Here is an 18,567-nt window from a genome sequence, read left to right as displayed (position 1 = left end):
TACGGTAGTGACGTCGTACGGTAGTGACGTCGTACGGTAGTGACGTCGTACGTACGGTAGTGACGTACGGTAGTGACGTCGTACGTACGGTAGTGACGTACGGTAGTGACGTCACTACCGTACGACATCACTAACGTACAACGTCGTACGTATGGTAGTGACGTCGTACGGACAAGTAAAGCACTAGTAACTACTAAATAATCATACAATCAAACCTTTAGTTTGAACCAATCAGAGCTCCTTGACTTCAAATTCATCATCACAAAATTCAAAACTGTAAATGTTCAAAGTGAAAAACAATATTATAGATGCTTTAATAAATGTAACATTTAAAAGCCTTTAAAAAAAATGATTTAGCTTTTCTACTTCAGAATTTAATCATAAAGTCATTCAAACTCAGAATAAATATGATGATTAATTATGATTTTACCCTGAAATGATGCTGAACATCGTACAGCGATTAGATTGATGAACAAGCTGCTCTTGATACCAGAAATGAAGGCCTGATCTCACACACACACACACACACACACACACACACACACACACACACACACACACACACACACACACACAGTTAAGTCTTTATTGACAACATTAACACGAGCAGCGACTCGTTGAGGAGATGAAATGAGTCCGGTCAGGCATCAGAGGTTCAGCTTCGACCTCTGAGGAGCTCAACACAATCTGCTGCACTTCAACTGGAAAACGATTTACTCACACTCACACACACACACACACACACACACACACACACACACACACACACACACACACACACACACACACACTTTTTATTATTTATTTTTCATGGGAGTTTATTTTGAAAGGACACTAAGCGTGTAATGAGCTTTGTCTCTAGAGAAGGTAGAGCGTCGTAGTTTAGAGCGTAGACCCTGACCAGGTGACGTGTTTGACGAGTTCTGAGTGAGAACGCGTTGGTGATAGAAATGCACCGTACTTGAATGAGTCCCGTCTGTTAGCGGCTAACGCTAGCAGCTAACGCTAGCAGCTCAGGCTCCTCTAATGAGGCTCTGTTGTAAATGCCAGGTTTGACATGTGGGTGATGCTGCGGTCAGCTGCAAGGTGTTGATCTCTGAGGTACTGATGTAAATGTCAGACTGCTCATCTCACCAGGAGTCTCTCACACACACACACACACACACACACACACACACACACACACTTTTTATTATTTATTTTTCATGGGAGTTTATTTTGAAAGGACACTAAGCGTGTAATGAGCTTTGTCTCTAGAGAAGGTAGAGCGTCGTAGTTTAGAGCGTAGACCCTGACCAGGTGACGTGTTTGACGAGTTCTGAGTGAGAACGCGTTGGTGATAGAAATGCACCGTACTTGAATGAGTCCCGTCTGTTAGCGGCTAACGCTAGCAGCTAACGCTAGCAGCTCAGGCTCCTCTAATGAGGCTCTGTTGTAAATGCCAGGTTTGACATGTGGGTGATGCTGCGGTCAGCTGCAAGGTGTTGATCTCTGAGGTACTGATGTAAATGTCAGACTGCTCATCTCACCAGGAGTCTCTCACACACACACACACACACACACACACACACACACACACACACACACACACACACACACACACACACACACAGTGTGAAGCTTGTAGACACAAGGTCGGACGCACTATAGCGTGTTTGCATAAATGTGTGTACATTAGCACATGACGTGTGTGTTGGAGACATGAATAAGAGAACGATGTTAACACGCGAGAGACGAGAGGACGACGGAGAGCAAACATGGCCGACAAATTTGCGTTTTGGAGATATATATATATATATATATATATATATATATATATATATATATATATATATATATATATATATATATATATATAGGTATACACGTGAATTTAACGGCTTTGGGCTCAATTAGTAGCGTTAAGGTTAATATTTTCAATAACGCTGTGAGTTTCCTTGTTCCGTTTACAGCATTTCTTCTTAGAATCTATTTCGCATCTAAGTATCACTGGGAGGCCATCGTCACTGAAGGATCCCTCGTCAAATCAATGTTGTGTTGAGTCAACCGGGGACCTGAACGACTCTTCATTCATATGCAGACCACCAAGAAATGTGTATTTATATGGAAATGTTTTCAGGATTTGTTCTTTTAAAAGGTTCCACGAGTAACAAGGGGAACGTAGATGTGTGGTTGTGAACAGAGTTTGGGATTAAAGGAGAAAGTTAACCTGCAGCTCTCTGCAAATGTCAAACAAAATGGGGTCTCTTCAAAACGCCAACTGAAAGCAAGGGGGGGGGGGGGGGGTACGTCATGTTTTAAACATGCAACTCCTCCACATCCCCTCTTCTGCTGTGTGTTTGTGTGTGTGTGGGGGGGGGGGGTTATTCATTATATCTGCAGGAGGCGGAGACTTCATTGTTTGAGAGCTCAACTCCAGCCAGTCGCTGCCTGTTGCCATGACAACGGGGGCCTTGGCATCTTCTAAAAATAAAGACCGAGGGCGCGAGAGATTAGAGGGAACCCCCCCCCCCCCCCCCCACACACACACACACACACACACACACACACACACACACACACACACACCAGACAGACAGAGGAGGGTTCGGCTGGCATGGAACACGCCGACGTCAGCAGACGGAGCTCCGATAGGAACCGAGGAGGAGACGAAGAGGAGCGTCCTGCCTCCTCTTCGTCTCCTTCTTCTCCTCTCAGAGACACAACAGACCCATTATTATCTGACGGAGGTGAAAAGTGATGATATGACAACGTGTGTGTGTGTGTGTGTGTGTGTGTGTGTGTGTGTGTTTTATTTAAACTGTGACCTCAGCTTCATGCACACAGCTACACACTCACGCTGGTTACCTGCACTGCATTCTGGGCTATTTCCTGCTCTTGTTGTGTGATTCTGAAGGATGAAACATGATTCTGTCCACGAACAAACGTGGATTCATCCGCCGCTAAAAATAGTCCCCAAAACAAACGCTCTGTTTCCTCTTTGTTTGTTTGGTTTAAAGGTGTGCAGCTATTTTAGGAAACGACTGAGACTGTTTAGACAGTACTGTGTTTTATTGTGCTGTACAGTGTTGTACTATAGTACAGCACACACACACACACACACACACACACACACACACACACACACACACACACACACACGTCTTACCTTCATTAGAACAGACTCGCTGAGCTTTTCTCTGTTGACAATCTTTATGGCGACTTTCTGACACGTGACACAGTGGATGCCCAACTTCACCAGACCTGAAACACAGAGAGTCAGAGAAACACGTCACCGATCAGAGAACACAGAGACACTGAGCTCCAGCCAGAAGATCCAGGAGCTGAAGCCAATCCACACTGTTGAAGGTGAAACACGAATGAAGCTGGAAGAATCTGCAGCCAGTCAGGTTCATTACTGGCCTTTGAATCAATGATTATAAACTCAAAAGGTCTTTTCCTGAGCTTTCAACCACATCAACCGATTGTTTCACACAATCAAACTCTTCCTGGTTTAGATTTATATTACACTATAATCACTTAGACCTTAACGCAGCGGTTCTCAAACTGTTTCTGTCAAGCCCCACCGCCCCAACACAACGGTAACACAACGGTAACACAATGGTCCAATATCGAAATAACAACATTTTGTGACTCCTCCATCTGTGCTTTTTCAAATAATAGAATGAAGAAAATCACTTTCAAGTAAACCAGATTGCTCCATCAGACAAAAACAAACACAATGTTCAGTCACTCTGTTAGAACAATGCAGATAAAGTTCTATCTGTGCAAAAAACAACTAATATTTAGAGTTTTACACTGCGTATCTTTAAAACGGGGTTGCAGACTTGATCTCTGAACTCGTGCTCAATGTTGAGCTTAGATCTGTGTTCAGTTGTGATGAGAGGCAGGAGAGACGATCTCACGGAGGCAGGATGTGGTGAAGGGAAGCAGACCTCCCTGTTTACTCTCAGCTTTCTGTCTGAACACAAACCCGCGAAGCTGGAGGAGAGATGCGTTGCCAAACAATAAGAAACTACTTATGGAAGATGATACATCTCTTGAATGTTGAATCGGGAGTCCGCACGGCTGAATGTGAAGGGAAATTAGTGGAATATAAATTTTTCATGCCTCGTAAGGAGCTCAGTGCAAATACTGTCTTTATCGGATTTAGGGAGATTTTCGTGCACGAAATCGTAGTAATCGTCTCGTCTGTAGAGCCACTGGTTAGAGCAATATTTAACAGGATGTAAAGACACAAAACACCGACAGCGACCATGAATAGACAGACTTAAAACCACAAAGACAACAGACGTCTTTCTGTAGCTCTCATCGCGTTGAAGCACGGACTGTTGATGCTACACATGTATCTGTAACGCTTCCATCCGGACGTTATTTGTCAGTTTACAGAACATAAACCGCGCGGATGAAAATGCAATCGCCTCGCTCTCTCCAGACCTCCAGAGGGTCTTTTTCATCACGTCCTTGTGAGGAATCACCCGACGCGACTCTCGCGCCGCACAACAGGAAATGTCACCGCGCAGTACTTTTATCTTATTACGGCCACGACGGCTCCATCCGTCTCCATCAAAGCTCCGACACCACGGGAGAAGGTTTCTGCTTTGTACTGAAGGTCTGCTCACCGTAGAGTGTGGAAATGCCACTGCGCATATGCACCTCTTCATTACCCGGCGCTGCATATATATATTTATATAGGTATATTTCACAGGAGATGAGCGTCTCGCTATTTGGAAAGGTGATTTCCCTGCGGGGGTCTCGCTGGGGAACAAGGAGATCCAGCGGGGGGGGGGGGGGGGGGGGGGGGGGGTGTTTGGGCCGATATGGCAGCCTGGGGGCTCTTTCATGTCTCCAGTTAGGACCCCAAATAGCATCCTGGGCGACATTCATTGGGTCTCATTGATCTTGTTGTCAGAGCAGCTCGAGGGCGACTACGACTGCTCACCGCGAACACGGGGAAAAGAAGCCACCGTAAAGACTTCTCCGTGTGTTTGAGGCTCACACACGTCCACCTCCACCGGTTATGAGAGGGACGGTAGAGGTGTGACGAAGGGTGGAGTGAGCGGATCATCCTCAGAGGAAACCCACAAACGCAGAAACAGAAAGTTCATAGCAGGAAATGAAGAAAGACAAAAGGTTTATAGAGAATACTGGGTGTTAAGAGTCTATTTCTAGAGGCTGAACCATAGAAATAGAATTGGTGGTAATTTGACAAAGCTCAAAGAGACGGGTGGCTGGTTAGCTAGCTAGCTAGCTAGCTTGTCTTTCTCTGGAGCGGGGGGAGTTAGGAGGACCGCCGTTTATTTTCGGTAGTCTGTGTAGCATTAAAGCATGATTAAGTTAGCTAGCTAGATAACTAGCCAGCTGTCAGTTAGCTAGCTAGCTAGCTTGTTAGTTCCACCACACTTTAATGCTACACCGGACTACAGAAAACAAAGTTGTCACTCATCTGTTGATAGCAATGTTCTTTCCTACGCTGTGTGGATGAAACGTTAAGTTGTTGTATTTTAATTATTAACTCTGCTCTTCGTAACGTTTCTACTCCACTGATCTATTTAGTTTCTATTTCAAAAACCTCACGGAGTCTGAGACTTTGCCGTAAGTCGGTTAGTTTATGTGGAAGTTAGCCCGCTGCAACGGTCACAAAGTAAAACTCAACATAAAACCCGTTAAAGACTATTGTTCTTCAGGTGGGTCAATGAGTCCAGAGGCAGAGGAGGCCGATGTTCCTGTGTGGAGGGATGTATCTGTGTTCCCAAAAACTAAATACAAATAAATTTGATTATGAGCAAAAATGAAAAATGACCACCTGAACGTGACTGTAGATAAAAAAATCCGACTTTTAATATGTATGCGTGTACTTCATGTACTGTGTTGCGAGGTCGGGTTCCTTTAATGAAACAATGCGTGAAATTAGAAGGAATGTTTTTACATTGACGTTTACTGGTCGTCAGGTAACGAAACATCCTTTTAGGCAGAAGTCAGAAACAGTGACGGGAAGCAACTAGAGCTGCTACAATTACTTTTATTATCTGCTTTGTATTAATCAACCAATGCTTGAAATAAAATGTCTTCCATGAAAAGTAAAAAGGAAAAGTTGTCAATCCTCACGTCTCATTTATACTCCCTGTATCACTTCATTCATCAGTGTTTCCTGATTAATGACTTATTAAATGTATTAATTACACTCTTCATAACTTTCATATATCAGAGTCAACATTCACCATGAAGGAGCAGCAGAACACAGTAGTTCTGAATCGGTACCAGGACCGACCGGGTGGTTAGAATCAGCAGTGATTCTGCTGAACAAAAGAAATAAAAACCAGCAGCTGATAAAACAACGAGCGCACCGTCTGACTGCTCCGAGCCACAGGAGGGTAAGAAATAGAAACACAAAGCAAATTAAATAAAATGTGCGACCGGTGGAAACAGACTGAACAGCTCAGGTTCATCGATTTCTCTCCCCTCAATCGGCTCGCTCCTCTCTGCTGAACCGGATCGATAAGCTGCAGGACTTCTGAACTCTGCAGAGTTCTGGTCCTCCTCAAAACCTCTCGGTGCCTTTCACAATAAACGTTTAACTGAAGTCAAAGACTGTGAACACAATATGTTCTGAATATGGAAGAAGATTCTGTGGCTTTTTAATACTTGTATTGTTTCAAATGTTCCTAAAATCATTTACAGAACAATGCTGTAAAACCTAAATCATCCAGCGTCAATATCATTTACGTAAAAACAAGGTCTAATAAACGCCTCATTGGAGTCATTAAGCAGAGGCTTTGTGTTCTCTCCGAGTTTAAACAAACAGGAAGCGACACACCAGCTGATAACGAAGAGGCTCAGGGTTAATGGATGAACAGCAGCAGCTGGGAGGTTCTAATAGGTTAATGACATTAATGGCAGAATAAACTCTCTTTTTCTAATTAAATGAATGCCGTAGATGTTCTGAGATCTGTCTGTTATCTTACATCTGAAAGGCAGAACTACTGCTCCACCGTCCATCTTTGAACCTGCTGATCAAAGCTTCTCTCTGTTCCAAAGAGGTTCAATGTTAACGTTAATACTCATGCATCTGCCTGATGAAAACATTGTGTTGAGGCAAAACACAGATTCCACAGGAACAGATGTCCACCATGTTTGTTTGGAATAGCTGTAACTTAGTAACCAAGTTAGAAAGGTTTTTGAGTTATGGGCAGAAGAACTTTCTGGATTTTTTTAAAGGTTTTAACGAACTTTAATGTAACTGAAGTCTGGGTTGACGGTGGACAGTTGTAGTCCTTGGAGGGACGTACTGTAAAAGAGTCCTCTGTTGACTTAGCGTAGCATTCACAGTCTGTATAAGAAGTGGACGTAGTCATCGTGGACGGATGTTTTGAAGCCTCGAGTTCGGCATTTAGGCAGTCGCCATCTTGGGTTTTTTTTGCAACCAGAAGAGACACGAGAAGGTGGAGCTAAGTACGGACAACCCCCAGTACTGTCAATCACCGTGTAGCCCCGCCCCTAAAGCATCCCCTCTTTATGGTCTGTTTGACTCTAAATGGAGCATAATGTACTAAATGAACATCATGTTGTATTGAAGAAGACTGTAAACTAGAGATTGAGACCATAAACTCATGTTTACAATGTTTACTGAGGGAATAAATCAAGAGAGAAGTAGAGTCATTTTAGACTAGACTTCTATACAACCAGAGGAGTCGCCCCCTGGTGGACACTAGAGAGAATGCAGCTTTAACACTTTAAAGACTGACCGCTGTCTTCTTTATGAAACACATCACAACACACAGAGACGGACGGTGAACGTCAGTGTTTCCTCTCAGAGGAGCGGAGCCTGAAGAGAGCGCAGCTAGTCGACGGTTGATTAACGGCGACGGGTCAGCTGTTGTTTGGTGACCTTCGTCGCTCACACTCTTCCTCACACCTCCGCGTGACACACGGCGTTCTCCGTGTCGGCTCTGCTTCCGATCACTCCTCAAGCGTTTAAAACAAACCATTCACACATGACCTCAGACGGGTTGAGAGTCAAACGAGGTGATGAGAGACGAGCTGATGACATGATCCAGAATGAACCGAATGAGTCCAAGTGAATTCTAAAGTACAAGAATCATGAAGAACAGTCGATTCTTTTCTTAAGTAAATTTATTTTTTTAAGACAAAATAATCAAAATGAACCGATGAGAGCACTAGTATTGATAAAGTCTAATGATACCATCCCTGTCGAGAAGTAACCCGAAATTACACAAAATAAACAATAGATAACTTGATAACATGCAGTGAGGAAGACCTGGATGAAAGCTCTGGAAAAAGCTTGTAAGTGTCAGTTTACTTTTTATTAAAGTACATCTGGGGACATATTCATAAAGATGGTAGCGCTCATTAAGACAATTATTATAACTACGGCGCTTTCTAAGAAACTCCCGTTGATTGATTAAGAAAGGAGCTCGTCAGGAGGAGAAGAGGAGGACTTTAAAGAGTTTCTGAAAAAGAGGAGGAAATGGTGGAAGAACAAAGAGGGAGGAGAAATGAAACGCTTCATCGTGTTTTGAGGTAGACCTCATGAGAGATGAACGTTTCCACAGCACTGAGTCTCTCCTTTCCTATTTCCACTCCTAAACTCCTCATAGAAATGTGGAAGTTAGAATCTGTCGGAGAGGGTTCGCACAATATTTGTGTTACTGATAAAGTAGAGGCATTGCATCTCAATGGTTCAATAAAGGATACAAATACTAAACAGAAGCATGATGATGTTCCATCAACTAACTGAGTGGAGTCCAAACAGCGTCACACGCCGGGAGAGAACTCTCCTCCTCCTCTTCGTCGGCTCACTGAGTTTTGGCACAGAGAAGTCTTTTTTTAATCATGCGGCGCTCAGGGCTCCTGGACCTGCAGGGCCACAGTGAACCTCCCACACACACACACACACACACACACACACACACACACACACACACACACACACACACACACACACTGTGGAGAAAACCAGACGGTGGAGGCAGAAGTCAAGAGGCCTCTGCAGCCGAGTGGATGCAGTGGAAGGTGTTCCTCCTCTTCACCACAACTTGAAGTTAGTGTGAAAGCAGAGGAGGACGCAGACAGGAACCCAGCAGCTGACGGAGCTTTAAATAGAACCACGTTCTGAGTTCCACTCCTCTCTTCTCGCCTCACCAGCGACGGTTAAATACAGTCTGACTGTAACCAGGAACAACTGCTGATCAAAGGATCTCAAAGAGGTCTGATCCTCTTCAGCCGCTCAGGAGTCCTCAAGACCTCTTACATCTAAGACGTCAACACGAAGGAAACCCCAACGAGGTTCACTTCACCGCGGTGTTCAGCCGGAGAACGTTGAACCAGATTCTGTGTTTCTACACGAACAGGTTCACAGGACTCGGTTTGATCTTCTCACGGACGATGTCAGAGGACAACCGGAGCTCCTCGGCTCTCAGACCGACATGAAGGTTTCCTGATTGAACCGTCGGAACGAAAGATGAACGATCGGTTCACAAAATAGCGAAATAGCGAAACAGCTTCACAGCGAAACAATACATGAATAAAAGAGATGATTAATCTTCACACAGGCAGGAGGACGGTTCAGTTGAACCTTCAACTCACTCTCACATTTATTAAAAGCACAAATCCTCCTAAAGCTATTTGTGTTAACAGCTGTTTACAACTGTAGAGTCAGTATCTAGTACCAGGACTGCAAAGAGAAAAAGATCAGCAGGACCAAAGAATTAAAATAGAATAACAATAAATAATACATGTACAAACGTACATCTTTAAAAGTACTGTTTGGACTGATGTGATCAAAAACAGACCCGTGGAAAACCACCAGCTGATGTGTATACAGGGTCCAGACCCAAGGGCCCAACATGTAGACATGTAGAGAACAAGGAGACACAAAAGAACTACAAGGAGACAGAAAAGAACTACAAGGAGACACAAGAACTACAAGGAGACACAAAACAACTACAAGGAGACACAAAACAACTACAAGGAGACACAATAACTACAAGGAGACAGAAAAGAACTACAAGGAGACACAAAACAACTACAAATAGACACTTCAAAGAGATGCAAAGTTATAAAAAAAGGGACAAAACCACCACAAAGTATGTGTGTGTGTGTGTGTGTGTGTGTGTGTGTGTGTCTCGCTCATACATATTTAGGAGACATAGTGGGGTCTGTGTCCAGCGACACATCGTCTCATAATCGACACATCAATCCATCTGACGTGGAGTGAGTCACACTCAGAACATCTTCAAAGGATAACGACACAACCCAGAACACAGCAGAACCACCCAGGACACAAGATACACAGAACACAGTTCAGCCTTCGTCAGCATAAGAAGACATGCTCTCATCCTGACGGTGATGACGATGATGACGATGATGACGATGATGATGATAACGTTTTTTTCTTACCTGTTTTTCAAGTCAGCAAGTTTCAGCGCAGGAAGCAGCCGTCCAATCAGGAGCGAGCATGAGGAGAGAGAGAGCAGAGAAGAAGAGACCAGCGGTTAGTCTACCAGGCAACAGATGACGGAGACGCTCGGCTCCGACGGCCAATCGGCTGTCTGCATTTTGTGGGTTCGACTGCCGTGGAGTGTGTTTGAATAGCTTTCATTGTGCTGCTGTTAACACACACTGCTCATCCTGTGGAACAAGAGGATGTGTGTCAAGGTCAGCCCCCCCTCCCCCATCGCCACCCCCCCACCCCCCCATCACCCCCCAAACACCCCCCCCCCCCCCTTCTCAATCCCATTGAATACATTGAACATGAATTCCCTCCTCTCCAACAAAACCAGCTCCCCTTTTCTCTCCGTTAATGAGGTGATCAGCTCCTCCTCTCTTTTCCCCTCCGTCAGCGAGGAGAGAGAGAGGGGGGGGGGGGGGGGGGAGACGAGGGAGGCAGAGGAAGCGGGTCAGGCCTCTAGAGAGAGAGAGAGAGAGAGAGAGAGAGAGAGAGAGAGAGAGAGAGAGAGAGAGAGAGAGAGAGAGGAGGATCTCTAATCAACAACAGAACACAAACTACAGCAGAGAGACGTCAACACAAAGAGAGGACATCGACAGAAGCGTCCCACGTGTCCCACTAACTGTGAGACAACCAGTAGCTCACGTCTGCATGGAGACCCGATGGATTCATATCTATACGGCAGATTCATGTATTTCTGTTGATTGTCTGGAGACCCTTCAGAGGGACCCCAAAAACCTGGGAAATGGATTTACTGGAAGCATAAACACCATCTATTCACCACACATCTCAATGACGTCAGACGTTCTCACAGGACTGGGTTCCCTACCGCCATGCTTTTGGTAAAAGCACAAAATAACAGTTTAAATATAAATATCTCTATTTACTCTATAAACTATCATATTAGCTTTCCCTGAACTTCTTTCTTCATCTCCCGTCCAGCAGAGACCAGGACTTTATGTATGTCATGTATTTATCAGAGGACGCCGCAGAGACACGGAGATCTGTGAAGTCTAAGACTAAGACTGAGACTGAGACTCAGTTTAATGGCCTCGCTGCTATCAGAGGAAAAACATCTTAAAAATGGCAAAAACTTCCAGCTCTTCACTTTAATGAGTTCAGTTTTTATGTAACTAACGGGATTCAGGAGGAAGCAGCATCACACAGTAATTAACCCACAGGAGAGAGAGAGAGAGAGAGAGAGAGAGAGAGAGAGAGAGAGAGAGAGAGAGAGAGAGAGAGAGAGAGAGAGAGAGAGACAGAGAGAGAGAGAGAGAGAGAGAGAGACACACAGAGAGAGAGAGAGAGAGAGAGAAAGAGAAAGAGAGAGCAGGAGGGGAGATCCAAATCGGAGTAGGATGAGAGAAGTGAACGAGGAAAAGGGAGCCACATGATGAAAGGAGACGAAAGGAGGAGGAGACAATAAGGAGAGAGGCGTTGAAGCCGAAGACGTCCGTCCTCTGACGCAACCTGATCTCAGGGAAACCTGCTCGTCTTTGTGCTTTCACTGCCGAGGACGAGTCGACCTAAATCACACGATTCATCTGCTGGATGTTGAAGAGGGAAGAATCACAGAGAGGGTTGAGTGCCTTGCTCAAAGTCAAAGGAGAGTTGGGACTGGGAGGGATTTCAGCCAGCTGCCTTGTATTTATGAGCTAGTGCATCAGTAGATTCATCTGACAGACAGATTCAAAACCAGAATCTTTTCCTAAACCTAATTAAGAGGTTTTGTTGTCTAACAAATATTCAGAAAACTAGACTTCACAGTGAAGTATATTTTGAAAAGACATCGACTCAAGTTGCCGTCTTTAACAACGAGGAGTAACTTTTATATCACCATTGTATGAGGATACGGTGAAACGTAACACATGTATCTGTGAACGAGCTAAACGCCCTGGTACGTTTTTAAATGTACTGTTTTAAATGAAGCAGACGTTGTTGACTGTCGCAGGACCTAAATAAAAGTACGTTAAAGTCCTGTTTTCACATGGGTTGGTGTTGTCGATGAGATAAGAACCAAGTCTGAGACTTTAGTAAAAGCAACTTTTTAAAAAGGCTCAATTAAAACTGTAGCTTTATCAAACAAACAGGAGGTGGTGAGTTTGTTGGCGGATGAATCCACATGTGGTGCTCTAGTGAGTCAGAATAAACTCCAGCGTGATGATGATGATGATGATGGTGATGGTGATGAAGGAACAACACTGATGTGTTTCAATGGAGCTCTGATCAGGGTACTAGTTAGTAGAAACACTCACTGTTGGTTTGAGTCTTCATGGGATTTGTTGACTGTAGAAAAACACGAAATATCACCAAACACCCAAACAGTCGTGGTTGAGGCCTGTTGACTGTAGTATTATTAGTAGTATTAGTCCTGTTTGTAGTACTGTGTGATAGGAATCCTTTAAAAAAAAAACTCAGACTTTGGACATCTCAAGATAAATATTTAACAAGCTTTCCTTCTACCTCTCGTCTGTACCTGTTCACCCTCTGATCCTTTAGACCCAAGAACTGCCAAACCAGACTGGGACCATGTGGTCTCCTTTCATAGAGGTTTTTTTGTTTTTTTTAAGGAGGAATGTACCAAGTGTGGAGCAGGTGGAGGGGGTTTCAAGAAAATGCTGTGTGTTTGTTTTTGTGCGATGTCGCTGTGTTCTATCTTTGTAACATTTGTTTAGTTACCTGATGATTTTTCGATGTTATCCTTTTCTAAATTATTTAACTCAAAATGAACTCTGCAGTCTGATAAACTACCAACTTCTTTTCCTGAGAAGTTGGTCACAGAGATCTTTAGAGACGGTTTCTGTACCAGTTGTGTGGTTTATGACACACTTAAAGCATCATTTATATCACATTATCTCATAGTTTGAATGTAAATGTGGTGGAAAGTAAAACCTGTCCTTCAGTAACTGACTACAGCCACCTAGAAGAGAACAATAGAGTGAAGAAGCACGACTTTGTTTGCATTGTTTCTGATATTAAAGAGCTGATTTGAAGTTTTTTGGTCCTTCTAAACCGATAACGGTGTATCATCGGCGTAGCAGGAGAAGCTCTGGCTGAGCTGGCTGAGGACTGGTGGAGTTCACCGTGTGTGAGCCTCCAGCTACAACAAGACTCTTCTGATGAAGGAGTCACACGGAGGAGGCAACATGGCCGCCTGTCTCCTCCCCTCCACAAGCAGGTAGACGCACGTCGGTCCTCCGCTCAGCGTGACGCCACTTTGAATTCAACAGCGCTGATGAGTCGCTGATTTCAATTTAAGTCCTTCAAACCTCCCTCGACGTTCCCCATACGTTTGATTTCTGGTTTTCATTAGAGCGTCAATAACTCTCCATCCAGACGGTGATTTATTTCCTTCTTCCAGCTCCATCGCTCTGCCGGCCAATCGCATCTCAACTACCCTCGACACTAGTTCTGTGCTGCAACAACCCACGAACACTGGCCTCTCACGTTCATGCTTTAACTGGAAGTATCTGTGTCAGTTTACATCCATGTCTGTCCAAAACATCAATTTATCTGCTGGATGTCTGTGATACATTGTCATAATTAGCATTCTTGAATTATTTACTGTGTAAATCTGAGTCTAAATGGACGTTTGTGCCACATTTGAAGAATGAATCGTGTTTTAAACACACATTCATGAAATGAGTCTATCAGAAAGAGTGTTAATGTAGAACGATCTAAGTGATTTAACACAGAACCTGTTTGATTCAATGTATAACTTTAATAAAACCAACATGCCTGAATTCAACAGAATGAGAACTTTCCATGAACATCAGGGAAGTGAAACTTAGCAGAATGAGGAATCTGGGAATCTTTAGGGAAATTAAATTATTTCCATTATTTTTAGGGCAACAAAGGCGGAGTTTTAAGATAAAAGGCGGAGCAATGTCAGTGATAAAAAACGGACAATACTGAGAGTATTCTGTCATCTCATCTCAGTTCTCGACCCTAAAAACATGGCGCTGGGATCTCTGTCTCCACTGGTGTCACATTAACAACTAAAACTAAACCAATCCGTTGTTCTCTGTCCAGAACTCATCACAGAGACTCAGAGAGATGATCCACAGAGACCTGAACCCTGACATCATCTCACAGGGGCCAGAAGAGTTCATTTCATAACAATGCTAAACAGGAGAAGTCATAACTGAACATTTGAACCAAATAAAGATAAATCCACTCTGCTGACATAGAACACACTTTTTGGTGGAATAATTTGCCCTGAAGGGAAACTTTAGAGCCTCAAGTAGAAGATTTAACTAGAGAGCCTCTCTTCCTCTTTCTCTCTCTATCTCTCTTTGTCTCTCTGTGTCTCTCTTCCTCTCTCTGTCTGTCTGTCTGTCTGTCTTCCTCTCTCTCTCTCTCTCTCTCTCTTCATCTGTCTCTCTCCCTCCCTCTCTCTCCCTCTCTCTTTCTCTCTCTCTTCGTCTGTCGTCTTCCTCCCTCTCCCTCTCTCCCTCTCTCCCTCTCTCCCTCTCTCTCTCTCTCTCTCTCTCTCTCTCTCTCTCATAACTCAACACTTCCTGTGTAAATTAATTTCCATCGTGACTCTGACTCAGACTCAGACTCTGACTCTCCTGTCAGACCTCGGCTGCTAATGAGTTCTGACGCCTCTCACCAAAAAAGCAGCGATGTACTAATGAAGCTACGACACACGAGCGACCTCCACCTCCACTGATGATGATGAGGATGATGATGAGGATGAGGATGATGACGAAGGCGTCTCTGGAGGGGTCCGCTGGAGTTAATGAGAGCTTCACTCCGGGACACATCCTGCATCTCATCAGTGGTTCCACCACGAGAACGACGCGCAGAAAACAGTGAAAACGAAGGAGAAACCGTCATGAGTTTACCCGATATATATATATATCTAGCTCTAGATATAGATATAGATATATATATATATATATAGATCATAATACAAAATACACTACCAGACAATCATACACATCACGCATAACTTTGTTTTAACAGTTTTAACTGATTAAATCCAGATCAACAGTCGACTCATTGATCGTTTACCGTTAACGACTCATAACTAGAGAATAATATAACATGAAAACTGATTATTATCCTGCAGAGGAGTCATTTCAAACCAGATGTTGGCTTCACATCTGCTTTCTGTCCTTGTCTTTCTGTTGAAGACCGACGTCAGAGACCCAGCGGAGGTGAAAGACGCAGGAAGTTGCACTTGAACGCACCGTTGAGACTTTTATTTGGCGAAGGCAAAACTAACGCGTCTCCACACCAGCAGGTGGCGAAGTTCTCTATTAAAACAGGACGACCTGAAGACTGCAGGTTTACACACTGCTATGAATCATGGAACATTCTCTCAGCTCCATTCTACATGTGTAAATGTCAGAGATGACGATGAAAGCCCACTGTGCTGCCACTGTCCTCCCACTGTCCTCCCACTGTCTTCCCACTGTCCTCTCACTGTCTTCCCACTGTCCTCCCACTTTCTTCCCACTTTCTTCCCACTGTCTTCCCACTTCCCTTCTTCCTTTCCTCCCACTTTCCTCCCACTGTCTTCCCACTGTCCTCCCACTGTCTTCCCACTGTCTTCCCACTGTCTTCCCACTTTCCTCCCACTGTCTTCCCACTTTCCTTCCTCCTTTCCTACCACTGTCTTCCCACTTCCCTTCTTCCTTTCCTCCCACTTTCCTCCCACTGTCTTCCCACTTTCCTTCCTCCTTTCCTCCCACTGTCTTCCCACTTCCCTTCTTCCTTTCCTCCCACTTTCCTCCCACTTTCCTTCCTCCTTTCCTCCCACTGTCTTCCCACTTCCCTTCTTCCTTTCCTCCCACTTTCCTACCACTGTCTTCCCACTTTCCTTCCTCCTTTCCTCCCACTGTCTTCCGACTTTCCTTCCTCCTTTCCTCCCACTGTCTTCCCACTTTCCTTCCTCCTTTCCTCCCACTGTCCTCCCACCATCCTCCCGGTCTGTGGGTGTGTTTAGCCTCATGAGCGGGTCAGCTCCAGCATCATCCTTTAGTCAGCTTTGTGGCTCACTTCGCTGACTCGGCATGCTGCTGTCATTGACCCAAATACAGATCTACTGCCTGTCTGCCGGCCGCTGCGCTCTGATTGGCTGCGAGACGAGGCGACACGCGAGGGGGGAAGGAGGGGAAGGATGGAGGGAAGGAGGTGTACTTCCATCCTAAAGATGGGGCGAATGTTTGTGTCATCAATATATCTGAAGACCGTGTGCTCGATGAAAGTCTATCTGTAGACCTGTTAAATAACGTCACACGGTTACTTCCCATAATCCTTCAGTCCACAGAGCTTCCTGTCACATTACAGCAGACCACATCAACCAAATATGTTACAAGTGAGATTGGATCTGAAGGAAGCGCCGAGCCGCTCGCCTGCTCCTCAGAACGACGATTTCTGACAACGAGCTTTGATAGAAATCGGTCCAAAACCGTCAAGAAGTGGTCACACTTTTTACCCAGAAGTACCAGCTCCCTCACATCCACTCCTTCCTTCTTACCTTTCACAATAAAAGCCTGAGACATGCACACTGTAACTCTGATTCACGAACGGGAAACTCAATAAAACACCTCACAGCAGCTCAGTCCACTGGTTCCCAACCGGGTTTTCCCTCAAACTTAATCAGTTTTTATTGAATCAAGCTTCTTTAATTCTTCTGATTGTTGATCTGAGCATTTTTTTTTTGCATTTCCACTTTAGAGCAGACGGACTGTGAGCGTCTGTCTGACGTTCAGCCGGTTATCTTCAGCCGGGAGACGACTGTCAGAGAGCAACACACACACACACACACACACACACACACACACACACACACACACACACACACACACACACACACCTCAGAGGCTGATGATGCAGAGTGTGTGTTGTCACTCTGCAGCTCCCTGAGGCCACACAGACCTGCTCAGTCCAACAGCTGCTCAGAGTCCAGTATTCAGCTACCGTGTGTGTGTGTGTGTGTGTGTGTGTGTGTGTGTGTGTGAGTCAATGACAATGAACTGACTATCAACACCACCTCCTCTCCCTCCCTCTCTATTAGACACACACACACACACACACACACACACACACACACACACACACACACACACACACAGCACGACAGCATGTTCAGCTGAAACCTAGACCATCAGCAACGGAGCTCTACAGAGTGTCAATCGATATGACAGCACTCACTTAAGCATGCACACACACACACACACACACACACACACACACACACACACACACACACACGAGCCAGCATCAGTAACGAGCCTCTGGCCCAGCGCCAGCGGAGAGGAAGTGCTGCGATGAGACGGGAGGATGTTCAGACCTCTGTTTGATATCAACAGAATCACAACTGAACACGTTTTTAAACATGAAGAAAAAAGGGATTATTATTATTAGTAGTAGTGTAGATGTTCATATAATGATAATGTTTCAGTGTATATTTAATATTCCAGGCTGAGCTCACGTGTGTCGTCCTCTTTGTTTAAGCCTCCACGCTTCCTCTGGTAACCCCGTGTTTAACGTCACATTGCTATGAATTGTGGGTAAACACTCAGCTGAACTCCATGGGTTCTCTCTCGTCTCGTATTAGAGAAGATACATTAAGTCCAGTCTCTCTCTGTGTTTCTCCTCCTTTAATGTGTTTCAACATTTCAGAGTGCATTGAGAAAATCAAAAAGCAGCGAACGCACACACACACACACACACACACACACACACACACACACACACACACACACACACACTGTCTTTCTGCCTGCAGGTGGAGAGGTGATTCCTCCATGATGTCTTCAGAGACACTCAAACTATTTGTAGCTTCTCTTCACTCTCTCTCTCTCTCTGTCTGTCTCTCTCTCTCTCTCTCTCTCTCTCTCTCTCTCTCTGTGTCTCTCTGTCTCTCGTTCTCTTGACGTATCACACGTTCAAACACAGAGCTGAATGACTCTCTTTCCTCTCCATCATCACATTCTACCCTCCCCCTCTTTTGTTTTGTGAGACAAAAGCTGAAACCCCCCCCCCCCCCCTCTTCTTCTCCTCTTTACAGCCTCGATGATTTCTTTCATCGTCTCAATGAACGAGACAAGAGACATTTTGTGGAAGACTTAACGGACGAGAAC

The 18,567-nt window shown here is 44.7% G+C and overlaps 1 protein-coding gene across 1 annotated transcript in view; it reads right to left on the bottom strand.

Annotated features, from left to right (window-relative positions):
* The window catches only part of LOC137886311 (serine/threonine-protein kinase BRSK2-like), a 93,779-nt gene that overhangs the window by 43,612 nt on the left and 31,600 nt on the right, over nucleotides 1-18,567 (bottom strand). The window contains 1 exon segment of the mRNA XM_068728725.1: nucleotides 3,149-3,243. Within this exon segment, the coding sequence (XP_068584826.1) occupies nucleotides 3,149-3,243 (95 nt within the window).

Source organism: Cebidichthys violaceus, unplaced genomic scaffold (assembly GCF_023349555.1).
Source record: "Cebidichthys violaceus isolate CVI_PGR_0920_01 unplaced genomic scaffold, fCebVio1.0.p SCAF_43, whole genome shotgun sequence".
NCBI lineage: Eukaryota > Metazoa > Chordata > Actinopteri > Perciformes > Stichaeidae > Cebidichthys > Cebidichthys violaceus.
The sequence above is the reverse complement of the archived record's forward strand: the minus strand, read 5'-3'. Positions and strand labels throughout refer to the sequence as shown.